At 45.0% G+C, this 18,086-nt stretch overlaps 1 protein-coding gene across 1 annotated transcript in view; it reads left to right on the top strand.

Moving 5' to 3' along the window:
* Positions 1 to 2,897: 2,897 nt before the first annotated feature.
* Positions 2,898 to 18,086, top strand: part of LOC129701408 (E3 ubiquitin-protein ligase TRIM21-like) — a 40,272-nt gene continuing 25,083 nt past the window's right edge. The window contains exons 1-2 of the mRNA XM_055642561.1: positions 2,898 to 3,214; positions 9,345 to 9,434. Coding sequence (XP_055498536.1) covers positions 3,059 to 3,214; positions 9,345 to 9,434 — 246 coding nt within the window. The 5' untranslated portion in view covers positions 2,898 to 3,058. The remainder of the gene's footprint in view (positions 3,215 to 9,344; positions 9,435 to 18,086) is intronic.

The following is an 18,086-nucleotide window of genomic DNA, read 5'->3' as shown; positions in this document are numbered from 1 at the left end:
CCTTCCTAGTGTCCTCGGATATATCTGATAAGACTCGGGAGGTTTGCTCACCTTCTTACAAGTCAGGACCTTCAGCACCCCCTCTCGACCACAATACTGACTGCTCCCAGAGACCCTTTCATTGACTGACCCAAGTTCCCCAGTCCTCGTTTTTTTCTCCCAAGGTAAAGATTGACGACGTTTCCCATTCCCATGAGTTGGATGATCAGCCATGATCATATTGAATGGCGGTGTAGGCTCGAAGGGCCGAATGGCCTACTCCTGCACCTATTTTCTATGTTTCTATCTCCTGTGGCTCTATGCAGAGTTGACTGCTATGATCCTTGTGGGTCCTATTCTCTCACTGCTTATTCTATTTTCCTTTGTGTACTTATACATTTTTCTCTCAGAATTATCGGTAATGGTGATGTTAGATGTTATCTGCCAGAGTCTGGTAGATAATCTGGTAACAGCCTGGTACTGCTCATGGGCCTGCCTACTACACACATTGAATCAGGATTGGTATTCGAGCATAATGATAATGGTAGCTACTAATGATATCCCACATCCATGTTCAGTGCAGTGCTGCTGATTTTGACGTGAATCTATCCCATTTATCATATGAGCAGTGCCACAACATTACTGAGTGAGGTCCTCTATGAAGATGGAATTATTTATTTACCAGGATCATGTAATGGTCACCAGCTAATATCATTATGGACAAATGGTTCTGCAATGTAGATTGTTGAGTAAGAGGTCATGTTGATTATTCCCTCGTGTTGGTTCTATCCTTAATACAATACAATACAATACTGTTTATTGGCATTTGAACCTCAAATGAAGTTTAAACAAAATTTGGTTTCTGCCGTCATACCACAGGATAAAACACCAAGACACCCAATTAACACAATTTATACAAACATCCATCACAGTGAATCTCCTCCTCACTGTGATGGAAGGAAAAGTCATTGTCTCTCCCCTGTTTTCCATTCTTCTCTACATCACTGCCTATATCTCTCGTTTCCCTTTCCCCTGACTCTCAGTCTGCAGAAGGGTCTCGACCCAAAACTCCAGAGATGCTGTCTGACCGTAAAGCCACAGGAGATGGGGAAGGTCATCAATGAGATGCTGTAAGATGGGCCATCCTGTTCTGGCAACTCTTGTACAACTTGGTTGGTGATGATGTGACTGAACTATTCTCAAACTTGGACTTTGAACTCCTCACTCAGAGAGCCTTCCACCTTGTTGCTATTGTATGTGCTTCTTCCAAGTCCTGCTTCCTCCTGGTAGCGAAGGCTGCAAGAAAAGAGAAGAAGATGGGTAGAAATCTAAAGAGGATTTCAGGGAAAGTCAGGAAGAATGAGAAGACAAATGTTCTGAATACAATCATAGGGGCATTTCATAACCCTGTTGACAGGACCTGGTAAAAGGAAAGGTCCCTGGATAGAAACAAAACAAAAAATGGTGGAAATACACTCCAGCATCTTTTTTTAAGTTGATAGACACAAAAAAGCTGGTGTAGCTCAGTGAGTCAGACAGCATCGCAGGAGTTTTGGGTCGAGACCCTTCTTCAGACTGAGAGTCAGGGGAAAGGGAAACGAGAGATATAGACGATGATGTCGAGATAGATGGAACAAATAAATGAAAGATATGCGAAACAGTAACGATAATAAAGGAAACTGGCCATTGTTAGCTGTGTGCTGATGAAATTTAGTACCGACAATGACACTCAACAAAACGACTTTGAAGCTGATACGACTTGGGTGGGGGAGGAATGGAGAGAGAGGGGATGCAAGGGTCATTTGAAGATAGAGAAATCAATATTCATACAACTGGGTTGTAAAACATCTGTGGCTGTGGTAGCGAGTCTGGGTTAAAACTTCGGAGAGCAGGAGGAATCACAGAGGGGGAGTAGTGAGAGAGGATGTTGCAGAACTTTCATAGAAAATAGGTGCAGGAGGAGGCCATTCGGCCCTTCGAGCCAACACCGTCGTCGGAGAGAGGAGGAGAACTTCAAAGTAGGCACACCTTGTGGAGATTTTGTAGAGGAGCAGACAAGATGTGTTGGAAGGAACCGCAGATGCTGGTTTAAACCGAAGATAGGCACAAAATGCTGGAGTAACTCAGCGGGTCAGATCCAGAGACCTTTTTTTAGTTTAGTTTGGAGATACAGGGTGGAAATAAGCCCTTTGGCCCACCGAGTCTATGCCGACCACCGATACCTGCATACTAGCACTATCCTGCACACTAGGGACTATTTACAAACCTATACGTCTTTGGAATGTGGGAGGAAACCCGAGCACCCAGACAAAACCCACGCAGTCACGGGCAGAACGTACAAACTTTTTACAGATGGGATCGAACCCGGGTTCTTGGTGCTGTAAGGCAGCAACTTTCCCACTGCACCACTGTAGAAACAAGGGCATGTAGAAACAACATGGAATGAGCTGCCAGAGGAAGCAGTTGAGGCAGGAACTGTAACAAGATTAAAAAGACATTTAAACTGGTACATGCATAGGAAAGGTTTAGAGGGATATGGGCCAAACGCAGGCAAGTAGGACTAGTGTAGATGGGGCACCTTGGTCGGCAGGCTGGGCTGAAGGACCTATTTCTGTGCTGTATGACTCGATGACTCTCTGTGACTCAGGTTCTTATTAAATCTTTCCCCTCTCACATTAACGTATACCCTAAATGCAGACAGGTTGGACTAGTGTAGATGGGGCATTTTGATCAGCATTTAGAGGGCTTGTTTCCATGCTGTGTGACGATTCCGTCTATATATTATAAAATTGCAAACTTGGTTTTCCTCTTTTTGTTATGAACTGCTAAGGCATGCCAAGAGCTGCCCATGTTTAACTTGACTGAGTTATAGTGGTGACCACATTGCCACGCCCTCTGTTAAATATTTATAAGGACTTGACTTCCTATTTCCTGCCTAGTGCTGTGGCTATGTCAGTGTGATCGTTGTCTGAAGAACACAATCCGAACTGCGAGGACATGTCTGAAATGTGAAACAGCTGTTTGTGCTCTGAACAAAAAACTAAACGTAATTGGAGCAGTTTACGCCGATCACACCCTAATGGAACCTATGACAGAAAGGCATTGCCTTGAGCACAAGAGACCCATACTGTTCTACTGTCAAAATCATGCCGTGTGTGTGTGTGACTCCTGCATAACAGAGAAACATCAATCCCATACACTACTGAGTCTGGATCAGGCACAAGCTACAATTAAGGTACGTGGCACAATACACTGTGGGAGCATTTTACAGTTGAATATCACCATTAATTAGAGTTTAGTTTAGAGATACCGGAACCCAGGTCTCTGGCGCTGTGAGTCCGCACCGACCAGCGATCCACATACGGGGGACAATTTACATTAACCTGGAGCCAATTCAATTGCTCGGAGAAAACCCAAGCGGTCACGGGGAGAACATACAAACTCCGTTCAGACAGCGCCCGCAGTCAGGATCGAACCCGGAACCCAGGTCTCTGGCGCTGTGAGACAGCAACTCTGCTGCTGCGCCGCGTTGTCGCCCTGATACAGTGCCCAGTCAAAGCAGATAGTGGAGATTACACTTTGTTGCTTGCCCTGTTCTGTGTTTGTGGCTATGTGCTTTGCGTTATTTAGATTTGTTCACTATTAGACTCATAAGGTCACATGGAAATAAGCCTTTTGGCCCAACTTGATCATGCTGACCAAGTTAACATTCTGGATTAGTCAAATGTACCTGCACTTAGCCCACATCTCTCTGTGAAACCTTGCTGTCCATGCATCTGTCCACAAATCTTTAGAAATCCAGATGTTTCCTGACGTTGAGCAGAGTTGCCAACACTCATGCATGGTGTATAATATTTTTGACACTGTCATAGGCTTTTCTTACATATGCTGTCACAAGGCACTGTAGTCTCTAAACAACCCTTCAGTAATTTTTCTTGCCCCCCATTTCAGAATAATAGTGTTTTAAGCCGATAACTCGACACGAGCACTGGCAATAAATAAATAAATAAATAGTGCATCTTTCCAGCCCCTTATCTCATTGGTCATGCTCGGCTGCAAATCGTTGTCAATCTGGTGGACCATCTTCATCTAGTCGTGGGGGTTGGGGATTAGGGGGGGCTCACAAATGGAACAGCCTAGGGCCTCTCTTCATCTAAATCCGGCCCTGGCCGCGGCTGAGATAGTCTCTGCCAAATTCGCCCAGGTGACCGGCATGGACCAGGCTGTGGCTCGGTGCATCCTGGAGGATAACCAGTGGCTGCTGGAAGTAAGCACCAAGCACTGGATAGCAACGGTGGAAGATAGTGGCCTTCGAATGGGGGTGGTTGGAGAAAGCATCCTGCTTGCCTGCTAGATTTTCACTTACTGTAACTGCAGAATAAATGTTCCCGATGTTGGGGGAGTTCAGAACCAGGGGTCACACATAGAAACATAGAAAATAGGTGCAGGAGCAGGCCATTCAGCCTTTCAAGCCTGCTCCTGCACCTCATTCAATGTGATCATGGCTGATCATCCAACTCGGTATCCTGTACCTGCCTTCTCTCCATACCCCCTGATACCTTTAGCCACAAGGGCCACATCTAACTCCCTCTTAAATATAGCCAATGAACTGGCCTCAACTACCGTCTGTGGCAGAAAATTCCAGAGATTCACCACTCTGGAATCACTTCATCGACCAGTGGCACTAACGCCGGTGGTGATGAAGTGCTTTGAGAGGTTGATCATGGAGCAAATCAACTCCTACCTCGACAAAAACCTAGACCCACTGCAGTTCGCTTACCGCCACAACAGATCAACGGTGGATGCGATCTCGCTGGCCCTCCACTCCGCTCTGGACCACTTGGACACCAAAAACTCATATGTCAGGCTGTTATTCATCGATTACAGCTCGGCATTTAACACAATCATCCCCTCCAAGCTGGTTACCTAACTCGCAGAACTGGGTCTCTGCGCATCCCTCTGCAATTGGAACCTTGACTTCCTCATTCACAGACCACAAGTCTGTTTGTATTGGTGGAAATGTGTCAGCCTCGATAACAATCAGCATGGGAGCACCTCAAGGCTGCGTGCTCAGCCCCCTGCTGAACTCACTCTATACCCATGACTGCGTAGCCAATCACGGAGTGAACTCCATCATCAAGTTCGCTGACGACACCACTGTTGTGGGGCGTATCACTGATGGGGATGAGTCAGAGTATAGAAGAGAGATCGAGCAACTGTCCATATGGTGCCAGCGCAATAACCTGGCCCTCAACACCAGCAAAACCAAGGAACTGATTGTGGACTTTGGAAGGAGTAGGAGGGGGACCCACAGCCCCATTTATATCAACGGGTCGATGGTTGAAAGGGTCAAGAGCTTCAAATTCCTGGGCGTGCACATCTCTGAAGATCTTTCCTGGTCCGAGAACACTAATGCAATTATCAAGAAAGCTCATCAGTGCCTCTACTTCCTGAGAAGATTACGGAGAATCGGTTTGTCAAGGAAGACTCTCTCTAACTTCTACAGGTGCACAGTAGAGAGCATGCTGACCGGTTGCATCGTGGCTTGGTTCGGCAATTTGAGCGCCCTGGAGAGGAAAAGACTACAAAAAGTAGTAAACACTGCCCAGTCCATCATCGGCTCTGACCTTCCTTCCATCGAGGGGATTTATCGCAGTCGCTGCCTCAAAAAGGCTGGCAGTATCATCAAAGACCCACACCATCCTGGCCACACACTCATCTCCCTGCTACCTTCAGGTAGAAGGTACAGGAGCCTGAAGACTGCAACAACCAGGTTCAGGAATAGCTACTTCCCCACAGCCATCAGGGTATTAAACCTGGCTCGGACAAAACTCTAACCCATTTTCTGTTATTTGCACTTTATCAGTTTATTTATTCATGTGTGTATATATTTATATCATGGTATATGGACACACTTATCTGTTTTGTAGTAAATGCCTACTATGTTCTGTGTGCTGAAGCAAAGCAAGAATTTCATTGTCCTATACAGGGACACATGACAATAAACTCACTTGAACTTGAACTTGAACTTGAAAAACACAGTTTAAGAATAAGGGGTAGGCCATTTAAGACCGAGATGAGGACAAACTTTCTTCACCCAGAAAGTTTTCAATCTGTGGAATTCTCTGCCACAGAAGGCAGTGGAGGCCAATTCACTGGATGTTTTCAAGAGAGAGTTACATTTAGTTCTTGGGGCTAGCGAAATCAAGGGATATGGGGAAAAAACAGGAAAGAGTGATTTTAGATGAACAGCCATGATCATATTGAATGGCAGTGCAGGCTCGAAGGGCCGAATGGCCTATTCCTGCACCTATTTTCTATGTTTCTATGCTTGAGTAAATGGCAATAAAACTCGGCCACTTGATTTTGAAGCATTCATGCATGGTGGAAGCATAATGTAGTCATAGAGTGATACAGTGTGAAAACAGGCCCTTCGGCACAACTTGCCCACACCCGCCAACATGTCCCAGCTACAATACCTGCTTTTGGTCCATATCCCTCCAAACCTGTCCTATCTGTGTGTAAGAGTCTAACTGCTTCTTAAATGTTGGGATAGAGCTGCCTCCTCTGGCAGCTTGTTCCATACACCCACCACCCTTTGTGTGGAAAAAGTTATTCCTTAAAAAGTTACCTCTTAAAAATACTTCAAACAAAAAACATTGAAATCATACTTCTACAATGCACTAAAACACGATCATACATCAAATTTGAAAATGTACCTACCGTGGGAGGGGGGACACCCCTCCTCCCACACCCTCCCCCCACTCAGTTGCTCCACTCCCTCGCCGGTTACCCCCAAAGCCAGTGATCACGAAAAATCTCAATCGAGAGTCTGGAACAAATTGGTTTAATCAGGGCTTGTACAATCTGGGAAGCGCTTCAAGAGAGGCCTCAAAGATACTCCTCTGATCCAAAATTCTTCCAGCATCTTAGAATATTTGTGTTACAATAGTTGTAGATGACTTGAGAATTAAGGGACAGAAGTTTAGGGGTAACATGAGGGGGGACTTCTTTACTCGGAGAGTGGTGGCTGTGTGGAATGAGCTTCCAGTGAAGGTGGTGGAGGCAGGTTCGTTTTTATCATTTAAAAATAAATTGGATAGTTATATGGACGGGAAAGGAATGGAGGGTTATGGTCTGAACGCAGGTATATGGGACTAGGGGAGAATACGTGTTCGGCACGGACAAGAAGGGTCGAGATGGCCTGTTTCCGTGCTGTAATTGTTACATGGTTATATGGTTAGATGGATTCTACATTTTCACAATGATTCATAACAAACCACTTTTCTTTGTAATCTTTGATCCTTGTTTATCTCTATGGGAGTTACCTGTATGTGCCTGACAAATTCCCTCTGTAAATGTTTCCACTCCCCTTAATTACTCTAACCTCACCCCATCTGAACGTACAGCCCTCCCTCCGCTCATTCTGCAGCAACCCTGTCAAGTGTGAGGTGTATTTTGGTATGTCAAATCAGGACAGGACTAACACAGTAAATGGTAGACCCCTGAGGAGTGTTGCAGAACAGGGAGATCTGAAAGTACAGGTGTATTATTTCCCAAAAAAGTAATGAACCATTTAACAAGGCGATGAAGTTGGGGTTTGGCACCCCACATGACACGAAGGAAAAGTATTAGTCTCCCCACCCACTCCCCATAGCTCAGATCCTCGATTCCCGGCAACATTCTCAGAAATCATCATAGTTTAGTTGAGAGATACAGTGTGGAAATAGGAGCTTTAGCCAACTGAGTCCGCGCCAAGCAGTGATCACCCATACACTCGTTCTATCCTATATACCAGTTCTATCCTGCACACTAGGGACAATTTTCTGAAGCAAATTAGCCTACAAACCTGCACATCTTTGGAATGTGGGAGGAAACTGGAGAAGCCAGATAAACCCCACATGGTCACAGGGAGAACATTCAGTCAGCACCTGTAGTCGGGATCGAACTCGGGTCTCTGGCGATGTAAGGCAACAACTCTACTGCTGTGCCATTGTGATGCCCTTTACAACTTAATGGTATCTTTCTTATTGCACAGTAACCAAAACAGAATATAGTTCACCGTACGGCCTCAGTAATGTCTTGTACAACTGTAACATAATGGCCCAACTTCTATACCAACCCCCTGCCAAAAACCATCCTCGCCATCCACATTGTTCCCTGCGATGCCACTTTCAGGGAACTATGTGGAACAAACCCTTTGGCCCATAATGTCTGTGCTCAATATGACAGAGTGGAAAGTCTCATCTTGGGAACAGATGCAGCAGTCACGTGAATTGCAGAATAGGGGATGGTTTATATAAGAGGCTGAGTTTGAGGAGGTGTAGCCCAGATCACTGCAAGAGTAAATAGGAGATTCAGTCGATTGCTCGCCCCCTGTGATAAAAACAGGGAGATGAAGAAAGGGGAGAGAGGTGTCAGAGACAGTCCAAGTGAATCTGTGGAAGTTAATGGTAAACTTCATGAAAACAATGAGTTCTGCATGGGTGCAGGAGGCTGGCCGGATGTAGTCGATAATGTAGTGGAGGAAGAGTTGGTGCCAGTGAATGTTTGTGACAAGGACAGTTCGATGTAACCAACAAAAAGGCAGGCATGGCTGGGACCCATGCAAATGCCCTTGGTTAGACCTTGAACTTGAAGAAAGTGAACGGAGCCATCTTTAAAAGGTTTAGGAAGTTCGGCACGTCCCCTACAACTCTCACCAACTTCTACAGATGCGCCATGGAAAGCATTTGAACAGGATGCATCACAGCTTGGTTTGGGAACAGCTCCATCCAGGACCACGTTGACTCCAATTATACCTTTTCCTACCTCGGCAAGGCCAGCAGCATAATCAAAGACGAGTTGCACCCTGGCCACTCCCTCTTCTCCACTCTCCCATCGGGCAAAATGTATAGAAGTGTGAAAACGCATACCTCCAGATCCAGGGACAGTTTCTCCTCAGCTGTTATTAGGCAACTGAATCGTCCTACCACAACCAGAGAGCAGTCCTATACTACTATCTACTTCATTGATGATCCTTGATCGGTCTTAACTGGCTTTACCTTGCACTGAACATTATCCCCTTATCATGTATCTACATACTGTAAATGAATTTATTGTAATCATGTATTGTCTTTACGCTGACTGGTTAGCATCCAACAAAAGCTTTTCACTGTATCTCGGTACACGTGACAATAAACTAAACTGAACTGAATTTAAAGACAAGTTGTTGAGAGACATGTTGTCTCCACTGTGATTAGGTGTTATCTTCTAAATCAATCTGACCAAATACACAGCTACATAGTCCTGTGACTTTACTTGATGTTAAGCATCCTATGCAGATACATGCAGCTATTTTAAATGCTTCCTCTTTACTTTTGTAGGAAGATTTGAAGACAGATATTGAAAGACTTCAGGAAGAGATCTGCTCCATCAAACAGGATGATTTGAAGAGATCAGAAGCTGATGTAAAGGTAGAGAAAAATATAATTGTATTTAGACAGGGTTTCTCTCCCTGCTGAATGAGACCTTCAACTACATGATGTGTAGTGTGATCTGAATCACACTAGCGGTTCCCATGTGACTGATGGAACAGCTTAGATCTAATTATACCCACCGTTTGAAACACTCGCAACCAGAGACAATGGACCTACTTACATGCCTGGATCATGTGGACATAGGAAGGAAAAGGAGGGACTTTAGTCCCACAGAACATAGAAGGGTGCAGCTCTAGAACAGGCTCTTCGGCCCACAATGCCTGTGCTGAACATGACAGCAAGACCATCTCTTATCTACCTGTACATAATCCATATCCCTCCATTCCCTGCATATCCATATGCCTATCCAAAAGCCTCTTAAATGCCACTATTGTGTCTACCTCATTTACCACCCCCAGCAGCGCATCCCAGGCATTCACCACCCTCTGTGTAAAATGGTCGCCCAACATCTCTTAACTTTGCCCCTTTCACTTTAGAGCTATGCCCTCTACAATTTGATGTATCCATTCTGGGATAAAGGTTCTGACTGTCTATCCTATCTATTCTTCTCATCATTTTATATACCTGTCAGGACTCCCGCAAATTCCAGCATTTCAGTGAAAACAATCCAGGTGCATCCAACCTCACACTGTAACTAATATCCTGTAATTCCAGCCATTATTCTGGTAAACCTCCACTGCACCCTTTCCAAAGCCTCCACATCCTTCCTGTAATGGGGTGACCAGAGCTGCATTCAATACTCCACATGCGGCTGAACCAAAGTCCTATAAAACGACATCATGATTTCCTAATCCTTATGCCGACCTAGGAAAGTAAGCGGAATGTATGCCTTCTTCGAAACATTATAATAATAATAATAATAATAACAATAATAATAATAATAATAATAATAATAATAATAATAATAATACATTTTATTGTCATTGTAAATACATACAATGAAATTTCAGGCACACTGCCCGAGCGGAGCTCCAACGTATCAGATAAATAATAATAATGTATATTACTTCTGTTAAGGTTCAAGACATTGTATATTTTCCTCTTACATTTGACCTCCCAAGGTGTAACACATCACACTTGCTCAAATTAAACTCCATTGGCCATATTGCCACCTATTTCTGATCAATATCCCACTGCATAACTTGACAGCCTGCAACCCCAGCAATCTTGATGTCACCAACCTGTCTACGTTTACGTCCAAATTTTTTATATATATTGCAAATAGCAGAGGTCCCCGCACAGATCCCTGCGGAACCCCACTGGCCACAGACCTCCAGCCTGAATATTGTCCTTCCACCACAATCCACTTCCCTATCCTCATCAATCACCTTCCTCAACTCAAAAAACTCGATCAAGTTAGTAAGACACGACCTGCCATGTACAAAGCTATGCTGATTATCCCTAATCAACCCATTCTCTTCCAAATAGAAGTAAATCCTATCCTGTAGAATCCTCCCCAAGACCTCCTACCACTGACTCGGGCTTCACGGGTCTATAATGCACTGGATTCACTCTACTTGCCTTCTTAAATAATGGAACATTAGCATATGTGTATGAAGGTTGACAAATCTCTCGGGCCTGATCAATATTCAAGAGCCCCAGAAGCTAGAGAGGTGCCCTGGCTGAGATTTATGAGATCATTAAATATGGGTGAGTTGCCGGAAGACTGAAGGATGGCAAATGTGGTGCCTTTTCAGAACGGCTGCAGGGTAAAGCCTAGGAACTACAAGCCAGTGAGCCTAACATCTGTGGTCAGAAAGTTACCAGAGAATATTCCGAGGGAAAAGATATACATGCATTTGGATGGACAAGCGTTGATAAGGGTATAACCAGCACGGTTTTGTACATGGGAGATCATGTCTCACAAATCTAATTTTTGCATTTGTGACCAAAAACATCAATGAGGGCAGTGCTGTAGATGTATACATGGATTTCAGTAAAGCATTTGACAAGGTTCCTCATGGTAGGTTGCACTAGAAGATTAGATCACATGGGATCCAAGGAGAGACAGCTGAATGGATAGAAAATTGGCTTCATGGAACGAAGTAATGGGTGATGGTGGAAGGTTGTTTTTCAGACTGGAGGTCTGTGACTAGTGGTGTGCCTCAGGGTTCATTGTTGGGTCCATTGCTGTTCATCATCTATATCAATGATTTGGATTAGAACGTACAGGGCATGATTAGTAAGTTAAAGATAGACCCAAAATGCTGGAGTAACTCAGCGGGACAGGCAGTATCTCTGGACAGAAGGGATGGGTGATGTTTCGGGTTAAGACCCTTCTTCAGACTCGAGGGTCTCGACCAGAAACATCACCCAATCCTTCTATCCAGAGATGCTGCCTGTCCTGGTGAGTTATTCCAGCATGTTGTATCTATCTCTGGTTTAAAGCAGCATTTGCAGTTCCTTCCTACAACAATGATTAGTAAGTTTGGAGATGACTCAAAAGTGGGTGCTATTGTAGTTAGTGGAGATGGTTGTCAAAAATTGCAGCAGGATCTTGATCGATTGGGCAGGTGGACTGAGGAATGGTTGATGGATACAGAGAAGTGTGAGGTGTTGCATTCAGGTGAAGTCTAACATGGGCAGGACCTACACAGTGAATGGTAGGCCTCTGGGAGTGTTGTAGAGCAGAGGGGTCTCAGAGTGCAGGTACATAGTACATTGAAAGTGGCATCACAGATAGATAGGGCGTTCAAGAAGCCTTTCGGCACATTAGCCTTCATCTGTCAGAGTACTGAGTATTGAAGTTAGGAGGTCATGTCGTAGTTGTGACACCACATTTAGAGTATTGTGTTCAGTTGGCCAGACGTCGAGTGCCCGAGCCATAGGAAGAGGTTGAGTAGGCTAGGATTTTATTTATTGGAGCGCAGGAGGATGAGGGGTGATCTTATAGAGATGTATAAGATAATGAGAGTAAATATTTTACCCAGAGAAGGGTAATCAAGAACCAGGGGACATGGGTTTAAGGTGAGGTGGGGGGAGGGGTGGGCAGGGGCCTATTGTACAATCCCATGATAGTCCGTGCACCTTTCCTGGTGTCCTCTCTGAGTGCCGCCATTACAGTCTCCCTGATTAGCAGCACAACTCCTCCACCTCTTTTGCCACCCTCTTAATCACACCTGAAACATCAAAAACACTGAGCTGCCAGTCCTCTCCCTCTTGCCACAACATCATCGTCCCAAGCATTGATCCAGGCTCTAGGTTATTGTGCTTTCCCCACAATACTCCTTGCATTGAAATGGTCGCACTTCAGCCGATCAGCGACACCATATTCCTTCACTTGCCTGTCCATCTTTGAGACTTACTGGTCCTAACCTCTACCCTTCCATCACTCCTTCCAATTTCTGAATCACTACTCTGGTTCCTCTCTAGTTTAAACTCTCCTGAGTAGCACTGGAAAACCTCCCTGCAAGCTTGAATGTGTTCCAAGATGATTTACCCGAATGTTGCCAGGATTCAAGTGACTGTGCAGGCTAGGGCTTTATTCCTTGGAGTGCAGACGGATGAGGGGTGATCTTATAGTGGTAGGTGTATAGAACAAGCTGCCGGAGGAGGTAGTTGGGGCAGGAACTATCACAATGTTTTAGACACATTTAGACAGGTACATGGATAGGATAGGTTTAAAGTGATATGGGCCAGATGCAGGCTGGTGGAACTAGATGGGCCATGTTGGTCGGTGTTTCCACGCTGTATCAGTCTGTGATTATGCATGGATTTTGATACCCTCCAGTTCAGATGCCATCTACCCCTCTTGTACAGGGAGCCTCTGTCCCAGGAGACATCCCAGTGATCTAAAAATCTGAATCCCTTCTCCCTGTACTCTCCTGAGCCATGCATTCATCTATCCTATCTCCCTATCCCTCTGCTCACTAGCACGTGGCACTGGGAGTAATCTGGAAATACCTATCCTCGACATCCTGCTTTTTAATCTGCCTACTCCCTATAATCACTTTGCAGGACCTCGTCCCTTTTCCTACCAATGTCATTTGTGCCACTTTGCACAATATCCCGGCTGCTTGTCCCTCCTCCCCCCACCCTCCTTCTCCTCTTGACAATGTGCCTGCAACCACTCTGTGACATCGTGGACCCTGGCACCAGGGAGGCAACACATCATCTGATGTATTGTTTGCCACTACCGTGGCCCTACCTAACGGGTCTCCTATCACTATTGTCACAGTCTGCCCTCTCCTCATTCTCATCCACTTCACCTCCCAGTACTTTTCCACCGGTCCCTCCTTCTCCTACCTGCCTGCCTGTCACTCCCCTCTCATCAGCCCAACTCTCCTCACCTGTTGCACTCAGTTGCCTCTGATGCACCAATTAACCCGGTATATAGACTCTCCTCACCATTCACACAGTGCCAGATTGTTCTCAGCATTCATGCAAGACTCTCCAGCGATTTCCCGACTGCCTACACGGATTCAAACCTGCCTGCCCCTGACCTTTCCGTCCTTTCGTCTGTCCCTCGCTGGTTTGTTTGCATCGTGTGTTGGATCTCCGGGTTACCGGACCTTCTGCTACCCCGACTACGTCTCCTGCCTGCCCCTCTTCGGAACCCTCGCTCAATCCTGAGCCTCTGTGTGAGTACGGTGTACCCATTCCTGTGTTACTACTCTGTGCTGCTATTGGGTCCAAGCTATACCCGTTACAACTATAGCTATGTCTGGTCTTTCCCTTCCTGGCTGTGACTCAGAGCCAGGCCTAACACCCAGTGGCCAAGCCGAGAGAATTCAATCACCCGTATCACTGATCCTAATCAAAATTATTTACTCTTCTGGGAAAGGCAAATGTAAGTGAAAATGAACACCTGCAGTGAATCTAGGAAGCATGATGAAAAAATCCTTCCCAGATGGTTGGAGCTCCAAACATCATATATTTAGGAGCTCCATGGGATTCCTGGATCATAATTATACTTTTTTTATATATGGGACTTCTTGTGCTGTAATCTCAGTTGATCACACCTGAGAGTCCAATAATCTCTCAGATATTTCAATGATGCCACAGTTGGCCTGCTTTCCGCTAAATCACTCTACCTGGAGCCAGAGCTTAAAAGCAAAATCCATCAAAAACTTGTCATTCTGATCAATGTCCCAGTTGGACTGCAAATAGGATCACAGACGAGAAAGTGGTTCTAAAAAGTCAAAATCAAAGGCTCTTTATTTGAATCCATGAGGTTTTGTGGGTGAATTGGAATAAATGATTTTGTGGCACAAACAGAGATAAATGTGTGTTATCTAACGGCCACTGTATTGTCGGAGAGATATATTGTATGGACTCGGGTTCTTCAGCCCACCGAGTCTGCCCTGATCATCCACCCATTTACACTGATCCTATGTTAATCCTGTTATTACTTCTCTTCTCTCCTCTTCAACTTCAACCCCCCAAATTCTCACCCTCATCTCCACGCTGGGGGCAAATTTCAGCAGCCAACTAATCCACTAATCTGCATGTCCTTGGGATGTGGGAGGAAACGTGAGCACGTGAGGAAAACTCCACACAGACAACACCCAAGGTTACAATTGTGAGGCAGCAGCTTTACCAGCAGTGTCCCTGTTCCATCTATCACCAAGGGTTCAGGATTTGGCTTCAAGATGACAATCACATGCACACTCCACCCAGGGTGGCAATAGAGCGGTGTGAAATCCCATCTAAGCTGCTGGTGAACCAGCATCCACACCATGATGTGCAGCTGCTTCAGGGCAGCAGCTAGAAGGATCTCTTCCTTCTGACTGCGTGAGTAACCCAGCACCTTAAATCGGAATCGGAAACTACATCAAAAGGCCCGACAGTAAACTAACAATGGCTAACTTTTAAAGAAATAATACACCGTCAAAGAGTCATACAGCTTGGAAACAGACCACTCAGCCCAACTTTGATGACCCTCGGACTATCCTTGATCGGACTTTGCTGGCTTTAAAAGTGCAGATATTCATTTCCCCTTATCTACTAACTCAAACAATTCCAACAGATTTGTCAAATATGATTTTCCTTTCATTTATCCATTCACTAAACGTTATTACCTTATCATATATCTATACACTGTAAATGGATCGATTGTAATAATGTATTGTCTTTCTACTGACTGGTTAGCATGCATCAAAAGCTTTTCACTGTACCTCGGTACACGTGACAATAAACTAAACTGAATTGAACTTGCCCAACATGTCCCAGCTATACGAGTCCCACCTGCCTGCTTTTTGGCCCATATCCCTCTAAACCTATCCTACCCGTGTACCTGTTTAATTGTTTCTTAAACATTGCGATAGTCTCTGCCTCAACTACCTCCTCTTGCAGCTCTTCCCATAAACCCACCAAAGTTACCCCTCAAATTAGTTTAGTTCAGAGATACAGCACAGAAACAGGCCCTTCGGCCCACCGAGTGCGCGTTGACCAGCGACCCCCACACATTTACACTTTCCTACACACACTAGGGACAATTTACACATACACAAAGCCAATTAACCTACAAACCTGTACATCTCTGGAGTGTGGGAGAAAACCGAAGATCTCAGAGAAAACCCACACAGGTCACGCGGAGAACGTACAAACTCCGTACAGACAGCACCCGTAGTCAGGATCGAACCCGGATCTCTGGCGCTGTAATGCCCCTGTCCCACTTAGGAAACCTGAACGGAACCTCTGGAGACTTTGCCCACCCAAGGAAATTTTCCGTGAGGTTAATTAATTGATTTTTAAATATGGTAGAGTGTTTGTAAGTTATTCTTCTTCTCACTCCTTTTCGAGCTTGTACAGACACAGAGTTGGACATTGGAAATTTTTTTTTTGTTCTTTTCATTGCTTGTCATTCTGTAATGTCCTACCTAATTTCGATTTTGTTATGTCTGTCTTTACTTGTTCCGGCAACCACCTAAAGTCTCCCACCCTTCCCGGGCAACCTCCGGCACAGAAACCTCCGGGAACCGCACGGAAACCTTGTGGGGCGCAAAGTCTCCAGAGGTTTCCATTCAGGTTTCCTAAGTGGGACAGGGGCATAAGGCAGCAACTCTACCACTGCGCCATCATGCGCCTTTTAAATCCTATAAAATCTTTTCCCCTTCACCATAAATCTATGTCCTCTGGTCCACGATTTCCCCTACTCCTGGCAAGAGACTCTGTGTGTCTACCCAATCTAGTCTTCTTGGTTTTCAAAATAATGTTTTCATTTAAAACAAATTATAAGCTGGAAATTGATGAGGCACTTGGTCTCAAGGGAATTAATATCAGTATCAGATCAAAGTTAAAAATAAAAGTGAGGCAAGAAGCGAGATAATTTCAGAATTTAGTAGAGGAAGGCCAAGGTAATGATAGGAATGAGAAACTAGAATATGAAGACAGGCTACTGAGAAAAGTAAAATTAGTTGATCTTTCATAGCCACATGGAAAGGAAGAGATTAATAAAAGGTTCCTAGCAAACTAAGAAATGAGAACATGGATTGGATAGTAAGGATATGGCAGAGATATTAAACAAATATTTGTCACTGTCTTTTGTAAAATATCCCAGAAATAGCGGAGAGGTGCAGGGTGAGAGTAAATTCAAAGCTGGAAGATGAGAGCAATAATGAAAAACTAGTTCAGACAAAACTAATGCAAGAGAAAAAGATAAATTCCTTGTAGCTGGGGATTGATATTCTGCTGGTTATGGAGATAGTGGATACATTGGTGGTCATTTTTCAAACTTCCTAAGATTGTAAAATTATTCCCACAGCCCGGATAGACATAATTCCCTTCTTCCAAAGAGAGAGAGAGAAAGCAAGGAACTACAGGCCAGTTAGCCTGACATTGGTAGCTGAACTGTAAATATGTAGGAAATTTCATCAGGGCACTGGAAAAATATTGTTAGGATGTGGGAGACAAGGCATGGATAAATGAAAGGGAAATCATATTTGACAAATCTGTTGGAATTGTTTGATAGATAAGGGCAAACCAATATCTGCACTTTTAAAATACCTCTCATTTGGTGACACACAGGTGATTATTAAATAAAATTATAGCTTATAAGTCCATAAAATGCTGGTGTGGATTGTAGATGAGTTAATGGACAGCAAACAAGGACTACTAATGTGACATTTGGACAGACCCAGGTCGCAGCGGCCTCTGCAGTACGCCTGGCTTTTTTTATTTTCTTGTCTTGGTGGCTCGCTGCTGCGGCCCGATCCCGGAGATTCGGAGGCTCCAGCCACAGGTCTGGTGGACGGTGACACCGTGAGCCCGCGGCTTTTCGGAGCTTCCGCATGGCAACTTCTCCCGCCCAAGTTGCGGGGTTGAAAATGACCTGGAGTGGGGCCTTACATCGCCCCTCGCGGCTTTAATGGCCGCGGGACTTGCTAGCGCCCGCCGGGGGCTCTAACATCAAGACCCAGAGCTCGCTCTTGCATCGCCCAGCGGGCCTTAATGGCCGCGGGACTTATCTACCATCGCCTGCCGAGGGCTTTGACTTTGACATCGGGAGGCGAATGGGGAGTGCAGGGGAGAGATAAGACTTTGCCTTCCATCACAGTGAGGAGGAGATTCACTGTGATGGATGTTTGTGTAAATTGTGTTGTGTCTTGGTTCTTCTACTTGTGTGTATGACTGCAGAAACCAAATTTCGTTTGAACCTCAATGAGGTTCAAATGACAACAAATAAAT

The sequence above is a fragment of the Leucoraja erinacea genome, chromosome 11 (genome assembly GCF_028641065.1).
Source record: "Leucoraja erinacea ecotype New England chromosome 11, Leri_hhj_1, whole genome shotgun sequence".
NCBI lineage: Eukaryota > Metazoa > Chordata > Chondrichthyes > Rajiformes > Rajidae > Leucoraja > Leucoraja erinaceus.
This window is presented reverse-complemented; position numbering and strand designations above follow the sequence as displayed.